At 43.7% G+C, this 21006-nt stretch overlaps 1 protein-coding gene across 1 annotated transcript in view; it reads left to right on the forward strand.

Moving 5' to 3' along the window:
* Positions 1-1275: 1275 nt before the first annotated feature.
* Positions 1276-21006, forward strand: part of LOC101173872 (melatonin receptor type 1A-like) — a 33275-nt gene continuing 13544 nt past the window's right edge. Inside the window, exon 1 of the mRNA XM_004073612.4 lies at positions 1276-2039. Coding sequence (XP_004073660.2) covers positions 1745-2039 — 295 coding nt within the window. The 5' untranslated portion in view covers positions 1276-1744. The remainder of the gene's footprint in view (positions 2040-21006) is intronic.

Consider the following 21006-nt stretch of genomic DNA (forward strand, 5'->3'; position numbering starts at 1 on the left):
TTAGAAAAGCAAAGTCATTTGATTCCTGGAAATTACTTTTGTTTTTCAAAACCCTTCTTTTTTGTTTTATTTCATGGGGGGGGGGTAGATTTCTAAAATGTAATATTGTTTTGTGTTCATTGTTTTGAATTTTCATTGTGATATTTAATATGTTTTTGCGTTGAGTGCCGTTTTGTTGATGCTTTTGCAATTTTTTGTGTAATTGATATTTTGTTCCACACTTTTCATTTGTATTTTTATTGGCTGCCCAGACTATCGTATGTTTTTTTTTAATTACCGGTTTAGCTATAAAGTTGAAATTAGAAGCTGAGTGAAGGTTTTGATCCCTGGTTTAATATTTTTCTAAAACCACTGGTGACCAAATAAACATTCTGCATTAATTATCAGAGGCTGTCCTTGAAATCTTTTGGATCATGTGATAAAATAACAAAAACTCTTTTCTGCCAAACAAACTAGAAACCTGCATGTCAGGAACACGCATCCCGTCTGACTGTGTCCTGCTGCCCCCACATGGAGCTGGCTTTCTATGGAAACCAGCGCCGGATTCCACTGTTGGGACCTTCTCCTCTTTTTATGTCTGCACTGTTTCTCTGCAGCTGGTTTGGGACTGAAAGATGCTCAAAAACAAAATCATTTCACTGCCTGAATGCCAAAAACACAGAGATGGTGAAAGTGTTTTAACTCAATGAATGAATTCTGTCTTTTGTTGTTCAGGATTTATAATACCAAGATTGTCACTCATTTTGAGAATCTGCTTTTTGTTTGTTTTTTAAGAAACGTGTTTTTGCCTAGAATAGAGAGAACAGTTCCAGAAACTCATCAAATAAAATAAAAAACACAAATGAGTCAAACCAGCAGGATTATGAAAGCAAAAAACTAAAGCTAAAGGTGTGGAAACTGAATAAAACTAGGATCTTATCCTAAAATCAGTGCTTTGAAAAGTAATTATGAGAAGAAATGAATCATGCTGTATGTTTTTTTTATCATAAATGCCTGGGTGTCATCCAAACATCATTGTCTTTTTGGGTCTGACCCTGGAATTTCTGCTGTTTTTAAGCCGGCAGGATCATTGGAGCTTCTGAAAAAAGTTTGAATCTTTTTATTTCTGACAGCAGGCTCACCCTGGAGGCTTTAGGAAGGGGGATATTAAGAGTGTGGCGTGGAAATCATGCAGGAAGGATGAAGACACACCGTGAAAAATTAACCCAAAAAAGCGTCTCTGAGAATCAGGAAAGATGGAAAAGTAAGAAACGAGTAAATGAGCGCAGCCTGGCGCCCTGCCTGGAGAGGTAGTGATGGGTGGAGAGAATGAGGATCAGAGGGGACGAAGACCGCGCGTCTGAGGGCTGGACCAATGGAGAGTGGGAGCGGCACGTGCGCAGGGGAGGCTTGAAAAAGGAGAGAGAGCGCGCGGATCTGTGCTGGAGGCTGGAGGCGCGCGGACGTCCTTCAGACCTCAGATCGGCGGCGGGAGTTTCGGTTCAGACTTCGGCTTTTCGTTTTTCCACTTCTAATAGAAGCAAACTGTCAGTCTGAGGAGATATTTATCCGCGCACGCGCCTTTCTTTCTCGCGTAAATGCGCAGTCTGTCGCAGTTGATCAAATACACCAATTAGCTCAATTCCGCGCAAAGTCCTGCCATGTCCTCCGCAGAGACTCGGGCGCGTGACGCGCTCGCCACGGCACCGTTGCGCGCAGCCGTGCGCACAGCTGCGGGCTGCGCCCAGCCTGACCTCCGCGCGTCATGCTGAGCGGACAGACCCTCCGCGGCCACGGCCCAATGCGACTCGTCGACCCGAGGCACCTTCCGCAACTGATGCCCCTGGAGGACCATGAAGCCACCGTGGTGGAAGCGACCGCGGAACCGCGCAACTCCACGCCGACAGGGGCCGGGGGGGCCCCGGGTCAGCAGCAGCACCCCTTCCCCTGGGTGGTGACGGTGCTCGCCGGCGTGCTCATCACGACCATCGTGGTGGATGTTATCGGGAACCTCCTGGTCATCGTGTCCGTCTTCAGGAACAGGAAACTCAGGAAAGCAGGTGTGACCGGTTTGAGTGTTTGATCCGGATTGAAATTCCTTGTAGTTTGGAATAAATTCCCATGTGTGCGCACTTTTTAGCCAGATTCACTCTGATTAGCTTTCAGAACAATCTGAAAATGTACTGCTGGGTTAAAGCGGTTGATCCCAGCAGCGGGAATGTTCTCCACTCAAAGTGATGCTGTCACTCCTGTGGGAGAAGACCAGCATGAGGCTGGAGATGCTGGCGCTTCCTCTCCACACCTCAGCTGCTGGTTCAGTCGCCACTCGTGTCCAGATATGAGCCACAGCTCTGATTCCACGTAATGTTGGAGAGTCAAACCTTGCTTTTGTTATTTGAAGCAGAAACATCATTTTAAAGGTTTTAACAAGTCTCTTCCTCACATGGCGACATCTGCACGAGTTCTTTTCAGGAGGGAACATGTTTGGAATAAAGAAACTCTATTCTGTAGAACAAACATCAGAAATTCAGCCAAAGATGCCAAAACAGCGGGGAAAAAGCGAGGATCATCCCACGCGGTGGGTCTCAAATGAAGCACTTAGTGAAGCACTTAGCTCAGTCTGTTAATGGAGATCAATGGCAGGTTGTCCAGAGGAGTGGCAGATGCAGAGATGCATCACATTTTCACCTTAAAACACAGCTGTGTGCTCCTACACGGGGTTTTCCATCCATTATGACAAAACTGATGCGCAGCTGCTGTGTGTTCACACCTCCTTAGGAACTTTGACCTGCGGCTAAATGTAAAGAAGAAAAGAAGAATCAGGGAAGTTTAAAAGGTTTGCCGCTCCTCGGTCTGACAGATTTATTAACACCTTAAGAAGTCCAGGGCTGCGTTTTCACAGACCGAAGAATCGCAGCCATGCAGAAACGAACGCGGTGCTCTGAAGCCGCATCAACAGGTGGAGGTGAATTCTGGGGAAAAACCGGAGCAGATCAACTAAGTAAACCCAGGCGGAGCAAAAAGGGGGCTTAAAAAAGACGGAGGTGGAACAATCAGGAACCGAAAGCAGGCGTGAAACAACTGCTCAACACCAAGAAAAGACTCAAAAACTAACATACAGATATGGAGCTTTGCTTCAATCTTTATGATTCTTCTCCATCTCAAAGTTGCAGACACTGTCGTTCCACCCAGTTTCATTCCAAGTTTGACCTTCAAAAAAATGTCCAAGCAAGCAAATCGTCTCTCAGCAAAGGGAGAGAATGAGCAGAATAAACGCAAACGAGAGGAGGTCCTCGGTTTGTCCAACTCTGTTCTGAAATCTGACTGAAGGACCGGACCAGAATCAAATGCCAGGAGTGTTTTGGGAATCCACCTCATAAGAAAACAGACGAAAAGCAGTCTGGACAAAAGATGATTGGATTTTAGTGAACACAAATCTATATATTTGAAAACTGAATGTTTTTAATTCAAAACTGAGGCTTTTGTTCTCCTTGATGTTCTTCAATGAAAAATGCAAATGAGAGAAATGCTGCGTTCATGTGGTGTTGGAATGATGGGAAAAATGAGTCTCACTCAAAAAAAACTTACATGAACGTCTTCCAGCAGCACCTGAAAGTAGAATAACCTTCTGCAAGGTGTTTGTATTTGTAGAGCATCATGTATGGGGAAACAGGCAAAATAAAACATTAATAAGGATTATTAATATAATTTATTCCAGTTTAACAGGCCGCATGTGGAAACTCCAGTCCTAAAATAGATTGATTGATTAATTGAAAAACTCGTCCATCATTTCCTTTTTTTTCACATCAATGGGAGTTCCTGAAATCCCTGAGCAGGAATGGGAGAGGTCCATGAATGTTTTACGTCTCCATCCTCTTGGCTTCACAGATTTCCCTTTGATTCATCCCTCTGAGACTCTTCTTCTCACTCTTCCTTTCTTACCTTCTTCTCCACATATTTAGGGTCCCTGTATTTTCCTCTACCTTTCTGCCCAACTCCCTAGGCCGTTCCTGGAGTTTGTGACGGCTCAGATCTTTGCAGCACAGACGCATCATCGTCATTCAGAGCGAGCAAACGCTCACCTGCACCCCACCTGACAGCACAAATGTCCGGCGGAGTTCAAGCTGCAGCTTGTTTACATCTGAAGTGGCAATATGTCAGCGCGGCGTTTCGGCGCTCTGCTCAGCTTTGCGTGAAATCAGAAATGAGATCGGTGGCGGCTCCAGTCAAATTCTGGCTCTCGGCCCAAACTCACGGAGTTAAATGGATTTTCTGGGTCTGAATGGGAATCAGCTGGATTGAGCTGAGGTCGCCACTGATCTGAAGCATTGATAACATTGGGAGTGGGGTCATCTAGACCCACTAGACAGTGCTCTGAACCTTTTTTCTTCAATGATTTGTGATCTTCACTGGTGTCCATGGATTACATGAAATCTTTCCACCTTTATCCACCTTTGTCATGGTAGGGAGAACACCTCAATGGAAGGGGGGGGTCATATGATAGCACAAGGGTTAAACTACTCAGTACTTGGACCACCTAGCTGTGTTGGCAAAACCACAGGACTGGAGTTCGAAAGGCATCAAGTAACAAAGACCTGCAGCAGAAAGAGGTCCAACCGTCCACAGGGGGCAGGGCTCGGAAACATGAACCAGAACATTCTCCACCTCTTTATGAGTTCAAATTCTAAAGCAGCAGAGCAGTTGACTAAAGAAAGTTTGCTGTCCGTCAAGAACACGTCTTCGTTCCAAGAAAGTGGTGAAACTGGAGTTTAAAATGTAAATGGACTCCAGCAGTTGTGTTCCCAGCCTCCCATCTCAATCACAAACCTCCCTGCGGAGTCTTTCTCACAACTATAGAAAGTCACGTTTCACATCCAGTGAATTTGGCCTAAAACGTCCTTTGCAGGATCCAGACAGCCCGGGAAAACGTGGTGGGATTTGATCCGTCTCGGATCATTTGCAAAACCAATTTTCTCAACATTTCAGCAGATTTTTTCTGCTTGTTTTTTTTTTCTCTCTCCTTCATGGGTGCAGTTTCTGTTTTGTGGAAGATTGCTGCCCCTGGCTGATGTTCACCGTCTGAATGCAACAGAACGTCTCGGTGAAAACGTGTCTGAGGAAAGTTGGAAATTAGAAACCAGCATAACAGGGAGCCGCTGAGGGGATCCCATCAAAGCACGCTTGAAATCCCTGCCTGACCTTCGACCTCAGCACGTTCTGGCTGTTCTTCCTGATTCTCGCCACCAAGCCCAGCTGTCTGAACCCGACGAACATCACATGTAGGAGCTCCTCTCAGCACAGAGGCTGGAAGGCGTCTGCACTCCTGGATGTTGGCTAACGGACAGATTTGATTGGATGTAGGGTTTTGGAAGAATCTATCCAGAACTGCAACCTTTCGAAATTTAGGATTTTAACTTTTTTTTTTTAAAGATTAAAAAAACCCAGGTAGGAACATGTGGGAAGTCAAACCACATATAATCCAACTGAGCATGAAATAAACACAGCAGTCAGCCAAACCAATCAGATGTCAGGATTACAGGACAGAAAAAAACCTTTGAAAGTGGAAATCGGGCCTCATTTCAGAGAAAGATGAAGATTTCTGTTGATTTGAAATCACTTTCACTCTGATTTGCAGGTTTACCTCAACCATACAAGGTTGGTTTTTGTGACCCTTAAGGCCCACTCCGATGAAAATGGAGTGTTTAGTGTTTTTCTGAAGAAAAGTCTGACTAAAACGTCATTTTGAAGCATTTCTGATCTCCAATTGTTTTGAATCAGGAGCAGCTGCCGTTGCCATGATTTGTGACGTAGAAAATGTGCTGGGCGGGGCCACAGTCTCTATGCTCCGCCCCATTCTGATGCATCCACTTGCAGACAAATAGATCCAGGAACCAAGGTTATTATAGTTAACGAAAACGAACGAAAAAACTAAAACTAGAACTGAAAAAACATTTTCGTTAACTGAAATAAAAATAAAAACGAGAGTTTTTAAAAAAACGAAAACTAACTAAAACTGTTTGTTGTGTGTATAAAACTAACTGAAACTAAATAATATTAACCCCAAAAAATACTTCGTTTTCGTCTTTGTTAATACATAAGTCTTTTGGGTTGAAATAAAGTCTATTTACTTCACCCTGCTAGTTTTACTGTGTATCTGAACTAGAGGGCTGCATTGGGATCGGGTCCCGCCGGGTCCCGCGGGACCCAACCCAAATCTCGCGGGATTGGGCGGATTGAATTGTGCTGCGGGCGGGAGCGGGCGGCAGAAAAAAACCCCGCGGGAATCAGTGCTGGCATGAATGTCTCATGAATATATATAAGCGGACTACGTTAGGCTGAGCGGCTGTTTGATTCTTATGTACTGAAGCTCCGTGAAGGCACCAGGTAGAGACGCCCAATGGCCACTGTCATCTAACCTGTTGTTGGGGGTGCGCCCCGCCCCGCCTCTTACTAAGAGCGCGCTTCAGGCCGTCTGTCTGCGCGCGCACACACGCACACTTTTAACCGAACGGGATTTGTGAAAATATATTTAATAATTAAGTTGCAAATTACACAAAAGAGGAATGCATGAAAAGATGAGGCTGGAGGAGGGACATGAATCTCTTTAATAATATCAATACAAATACGTGTTTTTTTCCTGCGGGACGGGAGACAATACAAAATCAATGCATCTCTATTACTGTGCGGGACTAAATTCTATGAGTTTTGCGGGTGCGGGCGGGAGTGGACATACATATTGCGGGTGCGGGCGGGATTGGTCAGAAATTCAGCGGGCGCGGGATGAAGAAAATAGTCCCGCGCAGGGCTTTAATCTGAACGTTACGGCATCACGTAGTCTGTGACGTCACATGATGTCTGTCAGACACTGCCGGCTAGCGTTGTCATAGACATTTACATGAGCGTGATGGCTGCAGTAAAAGTTGGGAGAAAGCGGGAGAGTCCTATTTGGGACTTTTTTGAATATAACAGCGTCGAAAACTAAAGTAAGTGCCTTGTAGTCGAAGCAGGAGACAACATTTGTGGAACGCTCCTCAAAGGGAAAAACCCTACGAATCTAAAAGTACATTTAAAAAGCGCACACAACAACGCAAATCAACAGTACCTAGACAAGCTAGCCTGTCGCCCCGCCCTCCCCCGAAAAAGAAGCCAGAGCAGATAACGTAATGCTGTTATCGGCTGTTGTATTTTAATTTAAGGATGGTTGTCCTTGTGTCCTCTGAATAATAAGTGTTTCAAAATGGATCTTTGATTGCGTTTTTATCATACAATACTTATTCTGGTGATTTTGAATCATGCACCTGACAAATATCCTAATTTACAAAAAAAAACTAAAACTAACACTAAAACTAATAAAAACTAAACTAAAACGAAGCAATTTCAAAAAATAAAAACTAATAAAAACTAGTAAAGCAGCCTCTAAAAACTAATTAAAACTAAATAAATTAAAAAAAAAAAAATTCAAAACTAAATAAAAACTAAAACTAATAAAAAATCTGAAACTATTATAACCTTGCCAGGAACGCCTTTGTTGTGTTTCTTTTCCGAGCTGCGTAGCTCCAATGTCACTAATGTTATGTTGGGGGGTGTGAGGGGCTTTAAGCTAGCGGGAGGTTGAAACAGATGGATGGCGGGAAGTGGGGTCGGGGTTGCTCCACCTCAACAGTCCCGCCCACAACTCAGAGGTTGAATCTTTAATGAACTCCTGCCGCTCTGCAGAAACTCTGTCCTGGAAAACGACACAGGATTTTAGATTTAAATCATTATAATTAGAAGACCACTGGGAAAACAGATCAGAGGACGATCAGAGTGGGATCGTCATTGACCATGAATCACCATCATTTCTGTTCTATGTGTTTAGTTTAGAATATCTAACCAATCAGGTGTCTCTGTCTCATATTGACGGTACTTGGAGGCAGACATGGGCTTTGTGTCGGTTCCGATTAAACTGGATCCTGCCGTTTTTAACCCTTCTGGTTCGTTTCTCTCAGAGTAAAACCCAGAAGCAGTGGCGGTTCTACACTAATTTACTCCCTGGGCGAGTAACCCCCCCCCCCCCCCCCCCCGCGCGCACACATACAAAATTTGACAACATCCTGTTGTGTTCCCTATCTTCTATTTAGCCATTTTACTCAAAAAATGCATGAATTTTCTAGACTCGTATTACAGGGGGGTCAAACTCAGTCACACAGGGGCCTAAGTTAAAAACACGCTTAAGGTTTTGGGCCGAAGAAGATAAATGTTTACTGAACTACACACTAAAGCTAAACTTTTAAACCTTTTACACTGAACGTTTTGAACATAAATATGAATAAAAACAGGAACATTAATCCAGAATAACTCAAGTTAAACCTTAAATAACTTGTAATATTTTGTTCTCCATTTAAATATATTCTGTCAACATTATACAAATATGAACATGCTGCAGGACAAAAAACAAAGAAAGCCTGGAAATATTAATAAGAAATTACATATCAAATAATTCCATTTTTTTGCTCTTTCATCATTTTTTAGAGCATTTTTTTTAGAGCTGGACTCCTGCTTCATTTTTAGCAATAATTTCTTAATGTGTGACGTCCTGTGTGTGTCTTTGTGAAACATATCAGAGGGATTAGATCTAAAAAATAAAACTTATTGTGATTAATATGTTTAGGTCTTATAAAACATTAAAGACTAAATCATAGAACTCATCAATGGGATTACTCCAAAAATATTTGGCATTTCCCTAAATTTGTGCAACACCAACAGTAGAAATCCTCCAAAAAAACTCAATCCATAAAAAATGGTCTGCCCTCCCCCCCCTTCCCCTTCCCTCTCACACGCGGCTCCGTCTCTATGACGGGAGGCGCAGCTGCGGCCCAGAGTTGATTGTCAGATAGAAAAAGACTCCCAATCACCTGTTAGTGTGATTCAGCCAGCCACCGGCGAGTTGCGCTCCCCTTTCGAGTTTTTTTTACTTATGTTCCAAAGACTACCGCAAAGAGGTGTGGCCGCAAGCGTCTTGCAGCAGAGGGCGGTGGTCACGTGCGCATCGGGTCTGCTGTGTCGGAGCAAAGAATTGTGGGAAATAATCCCCATTGCCTGCTTTTGTCGAAATTGGGTTGAGCACGGATGTTTGTTCTGCCTAAATCCTTTTCATGCGCCTGTTTTACGTTGTTTCACTCTAAATTATTCTTTTGTTTTTTTTTTTTGTTTTTTTTTTTTGCACCATAAGTGTGAAGAGGAAACAGGAGGAAGACATTATTAAGAGTCTGATGTGTCAAAATAAAAGTATTAAGTGTCGGCTGCTGAAGTAATTTCAAATTAAAACTTCAAGCTACCTCTTTGAATATTGTATGTAGCACATTACTCATCGGACACGGCCAATGCCGCCCCCTATGAAGTGTCGCCCTGGGCGACCGCCCACATCGCCCATATCAAAAACCGCCACTGCCCAGAAGGAGCAGCAAAGCAGCTACAATAAAACAGAGTTTAGTATTTATTAAGTGACCAACGTGTTTAAAATGTCTGCAGCAGGAAAAAAAACGTCTGAGCTCCGACTCCGTCCAGCAGGAAGGTAAACTTTTTAAGATTTGTATCTGAACTACTGTTTTATTTTAATCAATAAATGTTGAAATATTAAGAGAAAATAGCATTTTTTTCATGACTAATTTTTTTAATTTGGACAAACATTGATGAGTTCTGAAACACAAGACACTGTGAAAATTAACATAAAATTTCAAAATGCCTGTGTTAAATATTTTGATTCTACTGTGGTGAGCCCTCATTCTTTTGCTTAGTATTGCAACACGCCGCTGTAGTCTTCTGTCACACTGTGCCCCAACAGTGGAATTGTGGAATTCAATTTTCAATTCAATTCAATTTTATTTGTATAGCCCAAAATCACAACAACAGTTGTCTCGATGGGCTTCGAAGTAAAACATGAAATCAAAAGGATCACGAATACAAAGAGTTCAATAGAAAAATACTATAATGAACTAACAAACTGACTAAGCTATACTGGCATCCCTGCCCTTAGACCCCCCTTCACGGTAATGAAAAACTCCCAAAAAAAACGGATTCCGGAAAAAACGAAGAAACCTCAGGGGTGCCCACATGAAGGAGGGATCCTCCCCCAGGACGGACAGGCGATTTACCAGAAATCTTAGAGAAGAATTAACTTCTCTAAATCTACAACTACATATATTAAAGTCCAGCAGACGAGCTTCATCCAGCCGTGGTTGTGGGGACAGTCAAAGGCGCGAGTCGAGCCGGAGACAGGAACCACAGCCAGGTGTAGGAGCAGGAGCAGAGACGAGGTACTCGAATCTGATGGATTTTGGCACAAAGGAGGATCTCAGCCTGACGGGGGGATCTCAGTGATGGGGGGATCTAACTGACGGGGGGATCTCACTGACGGATCTCCTCTGTGTGGTGAAGGCAGAGTGCAGACTCGCACCAACAGCAGACTCCGCCCACCTGATCGGTCGGTTCAGTTTCCTGAGATTGTGTTTCATACGTCGTCCCCACAGAAGACCTCGTTCCTCATCCAGCATCTGTAACCTCTAAGTGTGATCTTATACCATCTTATGCCTCCACCCCCCCAGAATTGATGTGTCCCACATGATTGAAGTGCTGAGACTTGATTTCAGGGTGGTGGTGTTGTGAAAGCTTTGCTCATGAGCCTTTGAGGAAAGAACTGAAACCAGAGTCTGACGGCGCCCACTTTTAAACACATCCCATTCAAAACAGTCCTTCATTTGCAGGGCTAAATTATTATTATAATAAGTGTATTATTTATGAGTCTGAGATGACGCAGAGAAATGGATGTTTTGAGAAAATATTGACAAAAACACATTTTCTGAACTCAACCAGCCCACAAATACAGACATAGCATCCCTTATTGAATCATGTAGTCTCAGTGCCTTGTGGTAGAGTGTCCGCCCTGTGACTGGAAGGTCGTGAGTTCAAATCCAGGCTGAGTCAGACCAAAGACACTCAGCATTAAGTGTCAGCGGGTTGAACCCCCGAGCGCCGCTGTGTCTGCAGCTCACTGATGGGTCAAATTTGACCTAGGTGTGTGATAGATAATGAAACTTGAAAACCCAAAGCCTCCAAATTCCCTCAAGCTAGAAGTTGTTTGGAGGGAACACAAACACCTGTGCTGCTTCTCTCTATGAGGATAAAGTGCTTTTATTGTCGTGATAAGCGAGCCCCTTTAGCCGTGGTTAAATAAAAGCAATGAGGCAAAAACTGACAAAGTCTGTGCTCCACAGAGACCGGCGAGTAATGATCCCGCCGACAGCTGGCTGGAAGCCTAACAAGCCATCAGGCCTGAGCCGAAGAGCGTCGCTTTGACGCCTAACATGAAGTCACTGCTCTCCTTTCTAATGAGGCTGACCTGATCTCAAGCCTCGCTGCGCCGCCGCCGCCCATCTCCTGCCTAAAGTTCCTAACGTGCTATCACGATTTCTCGAGGGGGGCAGCAGCAGCTGGAGAAGCAATGTGGTCGATCTTTAACACCCCGAGACTCAGACTGTAGATACAAAACAAATTTCTCTTCTGATATTTTCATTGACCGTTTGGAAGTAATCCAGAGGCCGCCTCAAAGCAACCTTGAATCTGTCCTTATCTATACGGTCACAGACAAGACTTTTGTGGCAAAAATGTCTAAGAGAGTCAAATTTAATATGAATATATGTGTAAAAACTCTTTATTGAGGAGCTTGTTTCATTCAAAATACTGTCGTTATTGAATTCCGGTGTTTATATCAAAGACAGTCCCCCCCAGATGTATTAAAATAAGCAGCAAATGAGGCTGAGTCCAAGCATTGTGAAACAAATTCCTTTCCTTTCCTGCTTGGTTAGGCTTTGATCAGTTGCACTGATCAAACTAGTTTTCATGAAGCCACAGTGGAGACATCAGAACACCAGCAGTATCAGCAGCTCAGTGTAAACTCAGTCCAGACACAAAGCTACAAACATGTCAGGAATGTGAAAAAAACACAACCATGTCTGATAACAGAAGAACCTAAGAAGACACAAAGCTAGAAATATGCTGGAAGATTCCTCTATGCTTTATGCCTTAAGGCATGTGTGGTGCCTTCAAGAACTTGCTGAACGTGGGTTTTTGAACCCATATGGAGTCTGTCACTACCCAGTACTAGCGTACGTACTCACAGTTGGAAGAGGCTTGGCGTAAAATCCGGTGGGTCTTGCTCCAGGCAATTATTCCTTTCTCCTTCATGACCAATTTTCAAAGTAAAGAGGACGCCATCCGTCACTACCAAAATAAGTCCCTGATTGGTCAAAGTTCAACTGGGTTAACATTAAGCGCCCGTTCAGTGGCCGTGCATTTTGTATCTGAAGCCTGAAAACGGACTTGTGAAAGTTGCATAGAGACGCGTAAATGCCAGAGTTTCGCGCATGGAAGCCTGAAACGCACAAAGATGCATGTTTACAGCGACTTTTCATTAAAAAGTGGTCAGTTAAACTGCACATTTCCAAGACTGGTGTGAACGTAGCCTTAGTCACAACTGTCCTTATTGGTGGATATGGGATGTCTGCAGGTGAAAAATGGTCCAAGTTGCACGGGGCACGCAGGTGAGCCACATCAAATGTCAAGGTCGTAGATGCCATAAGGAGTCAATACTTACACGTAACTAACGGCTAGAGTGTGGCGTAAACACACCACACCACAGCATCACCTGTACAGCACACGTGCATGACAATGGTATGTCCCACTATCATCAGGACTTCCTTTGAGGGAACTGCAAGGCACACCTGTTCTGCTCTACGATCTTCCAAGGATCCAGACAACGCCAAAGCCTGCAGCACCCACACGGGTCAACCCCACCCCCACCCCACCCCCCACCCCCACCCCCCGTAGGGCTGTATGTGATTTAGGTGAATCAGGCCCAACATAGCAGCTCAGCCAATGAGCAAACAGTCAAAATACAAATCCACAACAGACTGCATAATAATTGGGGAGGGAACGGAACCGCAGAAAACAAGCAAACCTGGGAGTGAAGGAAGTGATCATGGGTAATAATAATAATAATAAACTTTATTTGTATAGCACCTTTCGAGATAAAAATCCCAAAGTGCTTCACAGAAAACACAGAACATAAAAAAGAATTAAGAAAAAGCAATTTTGAAAAGATAAGTTTTTAGCTGCTTTTTAAAAGAAAATACTGAGTCTGAGAGGAAGGGAGGTCCAGAGGGATGGAACCACTGCTGCAAAGACTCTGTAACCTTTAGTCTTTAACCGGATTCTCTTAACAACCAGCAGACCCTGATCACATGATCTAAGGGACCAGCTGGGAGTGGACGGCTGCAAAAGGTCTTTTATGTAGACCGGTGTTTGGTTGTTAAGAGCTGTGTGTGTTAAAACCAGGATTTTAAATGCACTCGGTAGCGGATGGGGAGCCAGTGCAGCTGGATTAACAACGGGGTGACGTGTAAAAACTTGGATAAATTAGTTAAAAGCCTTGCAGCAGCATTCTGGACAAGCTGGAGCAGTTTGAGAGTTTTTTTGCTTAAACATGAGAAGATGGAGTTACAGTAATCAAGACAGGAAGATATAAAAGCCTGGATGAGCATCTCCAGCTCAGAACGTGACACAATTGGACTCAGTTTTGCAATGTTTTTAAGTTGATAAAAACAAGAGCGTACAATAGGGTTGGGCGATGTCCCTTAAATTGGCCGTTGACGATGTTTGCTGTCAACCATCGGGATGGACGATGACATCGTTGGGGGGGGGGGGGGGTATTTTTACATTTTTCGTTCTTATATAGCTGCTATTCGTTTTTTTGCTTTTTTCATTTTATTTCCCAATCCGCGATGATCCAGTATAAACTGAGGGAAGTGACTTTAACAAAAAAAGTAACAAACAAAATAGAAGAGAAGTAGTCCGCTCCCGCACTTCCGGGGGAGTGCGGACTTACAGCTTTGTGTTTGATGGGAAGGGGGGGGGTACATGAGCGATATGTGTGGGAGATTTAAGACTGCGATCCGTCCCGCAGCTCTAGGGGTACAAGCTACCGAACTCAGAACCGGGTCTAAACGTGTGTCTGAGCACAGCACGGATCGTCAGCAGACACACAGCGGTTTGAGCTTCAAAGCAGAAATGTCGCTCAGTCCTTAGAAAACATTCAAACAATCACGCGGATTTGTGTTTCCAGTCGTGTCCCGACTAAATAAAGGCTGATGTTATTCACAGGATGCAGCGCCACCCAAAGCTAATGTTGTTAGCCCGTGTTAGCATACTGCTAATCCTGGCTTCGTTCAGAAAAAGCACTGACCACACGGATTAAAATTCAAATGATGAGCGAACAGGTGTTTCATAATAACCGTAACATTATTAAAAGCACGTTTAGAAGATCATCTCGTATTTTACCGAGCTGGCATGTCAATATATATAGCCGCTCGGCGCTGTTTAACAATGTTTTGTATTGAATTGTTACATACAATAAAGTTTGAAGAAAAAAAGCCGCTCGGCGGAGTTTATATCCTTCCGTTTTTCAAACCCTACTGCGCATGTGCGAATGATTTATTCCGACGGAAAGTGTGACCTTAGTTAACGTTTTTATATTCTAAAAACATTTTTCTGGGCCCATGTACACGGTTGGATTCTAATCCGACCATTGATCCCATCAAGATATTTTGTACATGTAACCGCGGCTTATGGTGTCGACGCGCAACGTGGCGGGGGCGTGGCATCACGATGGTGGTCTCTCCATCGGGATGTCAGTCACCCATCACGATGGACGATGATATCGTCCATCGGCACAACCCTAGCGTACAAGTGACCCGATATGAGAGTCAAGGGATAAAACCGGGTCAAGAGTCACCCCAAAGTTCCTGACAGACGGCTTGATGGAGGACGCAAGTGGACCGAACCACTGGACTATCTGGGGGAGGCAACTGTCAGGACCACAGACTAGAACCTCAGTTTCAGCTTCATTTAGTTGGAGAAAATTATCATTCTTCCAACACCTGAGTAAATCCAGACACCTGCATATAATCTGTAGTTTAAAAACATCCTGGGGTTTAAAAGAGACATAAAGCTGAATATCATCAGCATAAAAATGATAAGAAAAAATCATTAAAAGAACTTAAAATATGCTGCAAAGGCAGCAGATATAAAATGAACAATAAAGGTCCCAAAACTGAGCCTTGTGGGACACCAGAAGTGAGGGATGCAGAAGAGGACTTAACCTTGGAAAAAGCAACAGAGAAAGATCTACCAGTCAGATATGAGGAGAACCAGTTTAAAGCAGAACCGAATACTCCAACCTAATTTTTTAGCCTGTCCAAGAGGACGTAATGGTCAACAGTGTCAAAGGCTGCGGTCAAGTCCAGTAGCAGTACACAGAAGATTTTCCTGCATCACTCTGCATCAGGATGTCAATAGTGACTCTGAGTGGGCCTGTTTCAGTGGAGGGAGTTCTGCCAAAACCCGACTGAAACTGATCACAAAGGCCATGACTGTCCAGAGCAGTTTTAAGTTTGTTAGCAACAACTTTTTCTAAAGTTTTGGGCATGAATGGGAGATTAGAAATAGGTCTGTAACTGCTCAAGATGGAGGAGTCAAGCCCAGGGTCGATAAGGAGAGGACGAACAACAGCTTTCTTGAAGTGCTCAGGGACTTGACCGAGTCATTTTTGACAGGTCAGAAGGACCGATGGACTGGAAGACATCTTTGAGCAGAGATGTTGGCAGCACATCGAGAGAACAAGAGGATGACCTCATTGTGCCAACTAACCTGACTAGCTCAGGGAGAGACACAGGTGAGAGTGTGTCTAAAACCACAGGCCGAAGGTGGACCAACAGAACCGGAACCAGCTGTGTGACATACAAAGAGCTGCTGGAGCAGCGATCAGTCAAAGGCCTCAGGTTCAGCAGCTCTAACAAAGAGGAATCTGGCTCCAAACAAACGAAAGATGTGAACTCTGAAAGTAACTAATGCAGCAAAAGAAAAACCTATTCAAACCCCTGAAAACCAGGCTTAGGACACTGGAAACAGTTTAAAGACACGTTTCTCATAATTCACGTGTTTAAATGTTTGCAGGTCTTCTGATCTTTTGGGAAACCTGAATTTATAGCACACAAGTTCCGTCATAAATCTATCATCTGCGGTTTGTGTCTTTGATTCTCCTCCCAACTGAAGTTGTATACGTCTGCGTGGTAAAAAAACACACAAAAATAATTTTTCTGCTGCTCCTTTTAAGGCGTCTTAAGCGCTGCTAAAATTAATTTCCCAGAAGCTCCCCATTGATCAAAGGTTGAGAAGCTTCAATGGGTTCTGTTTGCAGCTTTGCTGATGCAAGGCGCCCCGCTGGTTAGCATCACTTCCTACCATCTGAAGGCCTTCGATGACGTCTTGCAACCCCAATTCAAAGCAGTTGTCAAAACACATCTCATTGCAAGATTCCTCTGAAAATGGATGTTTAAAGTCATATTGCATGTTAACATCCCTCCAAGGAGCTTCTAGTTTCATCCTCCATGCTAACCAGAGAGAACGCTGAAACGGAGACAGGAAGGACTTTGACGCTGAAGACGACCATTGTTTCAGATTTAAAGGTGGATTGAGATCTGTTCTGGACATTCTTTCATTGGGATTAATCACATGACTAATGGAAAAATTTAATATTTTATTGAAAGGATTTGATTGCAATATTTTATTTTGAAAGGCCGTTTGCTTACGAAAACAGCTAAATATCGTTTGCTTCAGTTTTCAAACTGTTTTCAATCCGAGCTTGACAGTCATTGCCATTTAATAGTCATAATTATTTATTCATCAAATAGAACCGACAGATGTTTGTTGTGGTCTCAGAGATCGGCAGAACCGTCTATGTTCTATGGTTCCTGTCAGAGAAAAACAGATTTAACTTTAAAAAAAAAGCTCAATAAAACGTTTTAGTCACTGTATGGTTTACTAAAATGAAACATTTAAATGATGGAGTCCAAGTTTGATACATGTATTAGTAAGAGTTCTCTTTAGAAATAAAAGTTAATCATTTTCTACCAAAATTTGAATCTACATGTTTGTTCTAAATCATCGTCTTTAGGAAAAACCACGACTGTCCATCTGGATATGTCCATGTAAATCACACGACCAGCAAAATAACTCATCAGTTAAGTTATTCAGAAATGCAAAACGTTGTGGTTCTGAGACGGTCAGGTCAGGTGGAGAACATTTCCCATCAGCAGGACATCAGCTTCGTCCAACAGGACCAGGTTTCCCACTGAGTGGTTAGGGATTTGAAAAATCATAGAAGACTTTTTTCTTTGTTTTTTTTCTTTGTTTATTCATAAGATAAGAATGACTGCACTGCGCCGCTACTTTGCCACAACTTTGTCCTATTGCTCTCATTTTGGAAAACGTTGCACCACTTAAACCGTCTCCACGAATCATTCATAGTGTAGCGACCCTGGGGTTAGCCCCGCCTTCAGCCCCTAAGACTCATGGGAAGTCGGGAATCTTGATGTGAAAACCATGAGTGAGAGATCTGTGAACACAAGTGACGTCCATGCTGTTTAGCTGTTTGTGGTGTGTTTAATTACGTGGGCGTTGATGCTGAAAAGGAGATTATGCTATCTGTCTATTTCTTCCTCTCTGAGACTGTCCGGGGTCGTGTGGTGTATGGCGCACGGACAGCTCTCCAATGAAAATGCTTTAGTAGCAGCTCGGCTATCGTGACGTACCAGCTGGGTCGTAACAGTATAAACCCTCTATCTAACCAATCAGACGGCGCCAACATCCTCACTTCTGTCTCTCAGTTAAAACAAGAACAACGGCTAAAGGTCGTGTTTAATGGTGTAGCTTCCCGCAGGATCCGCTGTCAGACTGCGTAAACCTGCACTCGTTTGTGCACTACATCTCCCATGATTCACTGGGTTGATGTGACAGTATGTCTTACCGTGCTACTGGTAGCTGCCATGAACCACAGCAAACACAAACATCCACCAGAGATTTCAGTGTTTGGTCCAAATCATCTGTCTAACCCAAACAGCCTCTTTCTACTTATGTTCGTTTGAAGGACAAATTTAATTTCACACTTCAAAGACTTTTTTTTAAATGGAAGTTTAAATTAAAGTAAAATCAAAATAAAGGAAAGTTAAGCCAGGTTAAGTGGCCAACAGACACATTTAACTAAAACTAAATGGGAATAATTGTTTTTTCCCCAAAAAACAAATAAAGAATTTTTGATTTAGACAAAAAATAAAAACTAGTAAAACTACTAAATTATGACAAGAACTGCAGACAGGATCCTGGAAAGACCTGAGGTTCTCTTTCCATTATATTTTACAATGCGCCTCGAGATTTTGGTGGTCAAGCCTGGAAAAGGTGAAACTAAGCTCAAAAAAGGTTGAAAACCACCAGATTACAGAAACAAAATAAATCTGTTCTTCTCGTCTAAAGAGGGCCAAAAGCCGCCGTTTTACACCGGCTCATGACGTCATTTAGCCGATTGCAATCAAGAAACCCCAAATACAGTTCTTAGAAAGTGCCGATGGCCACAAATTCTTGATTTTATGACAGGAGCCTGCAGTGGAAATTTAAAAGCAGGCTGTTTTTTGCCCACCGTCCGGACTTTGGACATGCCTTTGCATCCACCTTGAAACTGTGTGTGCTGGAATATCGTCTTATTTTCTTTCCTAATTTGTTCCATAGTTTAATTTCTTTTATTGATATGCAAAAGGTTTTGTTTTTTAGGAATAAGCCTGAATTGTATCCTCACTCTCTGTCATTGAACAGTCTTTAAACGCCATCTGATGACATTTCTAACTTTATTGATAATCAAAGCTGGTTTTCAATCCACTACGTTAAAGAATTTCAACAACCGTGATTTCCTTTTGCTTTTCTGTGACAGAACTGTGTGCAGATTACTCCGGTTTAGCCATGCACTCTCAAATTGAGAAGAGTTTCTAAGGCGGATAAAAGTCCAGACGACTAACTGAAAACCTCACATCTTTGTCGGGTTTAAGGACGACTCCTGACAAACTCCCAGCACGGGTTTTTAGGCGATATTTCACCTCCAAATGTCTAGTTTTAACCAACAAATCAAAACCTGGCTGATGTTTGATGGTGACAGCAGCGTTTGCTGTTGCACTTCAACCAGGTAGCGGCGGCGGCAGTCGGAGCAGCTGACAGGATCAGAGCTCTGCCGGTGCCGCCGTTTGAGTGCAGGGAGAGACAAGCGAGACACTCGGAGTGCGGCGAGACGCTCCTCAGAGCGGACTATCTGTGGTTTCCAGACGCTGCTTCATGCTGGCATCTGCCCGTTTGAGGCGCCGTCTTACAAACATCAGGGAGACTGAAGCAGCTCAGCAGATGATCTTTGGAGATGCTGGTGCCCCCCTGTGCATGCATTTGCATTTCAATGTGCTGGAATCCAATAACTTTCAAACTACTGGAACTTCTCGTCACCTCAAGAAGTCGAAGATCACACCGCGCGATCCAGATCTCTCCCAATCACCTTAATGAACAGTCTGACTAGCGAAGCAGCCTCCATTTCATTTGTCATTGACAAGGCAGGTTTCCCTCCTCCCTCTAGGATGTTGAGAAGCCAGAATTCTGCTTTTTAAAACAAAACACTTGTTTCCACGTCTCTCCTGTTAATGCAGAGGGGCAGGTGTGGACACGAAGCGAGGTTCTCCACGCAGACGTTCTTATTGGCGGGATCATGAGGTGAACAAAACAGCGTTGGGGGTAAAGCTTTTTTTATTGCTGTGTTTCAAAAACAACAGAAACAGCTTTTATTCAGGAGAAAAACGTCAAGAAACCGGACACAAGACACAGAGCTCTGCCTTTTCTCCACCCAGATGCTCCTGGGGATTCGCGAACAACAGATGAATAGAGATGTGTAGAACGTCTTTGAAGCAGCTACAAAGACATCCAACCCCCCAGAGCGTTGCAAAGCCCCCCACAGATCATAATTATGACCCAGAGGGCTTTTGAACTGGAAGCCCTCTGGATCATAATTATTTTCATAATTAAGTTCCAGAGGCCTGTGGGCTGAAAAGTGTGAATTGTTAAGGAGAACCACTAAAAGAGGACAGAGTGTTCCTTATTAGGAACACAGAAGGTTTAGACTGACCTTCATAAGACGATTACAACTACAGACACCATGTTATCCGTCACCGGAGATCTCTGTTTGGAAAACATGATCCATGTTTGACCACAGAAAGCTTTGTAAAAAAGTACAGCTGAGAATGATCTGCAGGTTGGAGAAAACATTGTACTGAAGTCTAATGTCCAAAGTACCGGCTCCTCTAGTACAGAACCCTGTGTTGCGCCGTGAGTCATCTAAGAGTCTACAAACTAACACGATCCTAACAGAAGGAAAGGCAGGGACTAGTGTAAACTTAATGGCACTAAAAGGAGTGAAAAACCAGTAGTGGTGTAATAATAATACGGTGGGAGGAGTTTCACCTGTTCTCCTCCAGGAGCTTCATGACGGTTTGGTGGTTTGCACTGTTTCAGCAACGTTCAAAGATTCTGGTAGAAATCCTGAGATCATTGTCAAAACGTGTCCAAAAATGGTCAAACCTGTACGGCGCCTGCAGGTGACACGGATGAAACGGACAGACAGATGATGGATGGATGGATGGATGGATGGATGGATGGATGGATGGATGGATGGATGGATGGACAGCTGGGCGGGTAGGTGGTTGGATGCATAATAATGGATAATAATTTGTTGTCTTGGACAAACAGGACAGAGCTCACCCTAGACTGGATTGAGAACAGTAAATAATTTGTCCCTGATTTGTCCTTAAACATCCATCCTGACTTGTCGGGGTGTCTGAAACGATGCCGTTTGCAGCCTGGACACCTGCATGGAGTCCTGGGAGCCCAGCGGTGATCCAGCGACTGTTTCACAGCTTTTATGTCAGACCCATTACGTTGAGGCTTCAGTTCACACAGAAGAAGGCGAGTTGCTGCCTGAGCAAATGGCAGAAATGAAGACAAAACCTCCAACTGATACACTCTGACTGGCGGTTAACAAGCCCCCTCACCTCCGTCCTGTGGGCCACGGCTCCT

Source organism: Oryzias latipes, chromosome 10, assembly GCF_002234675.1.
Source record: "Oryzias latipes chromosome 10, ASM223467v1".
NCBI classification, from domain to species: domain Eukaryota; kingdom Metazoa; phylum Chordata; class Actinopteri; order Beloniformes; family Adrianichthyidae; genus Oryzias; species Oryzias latipes.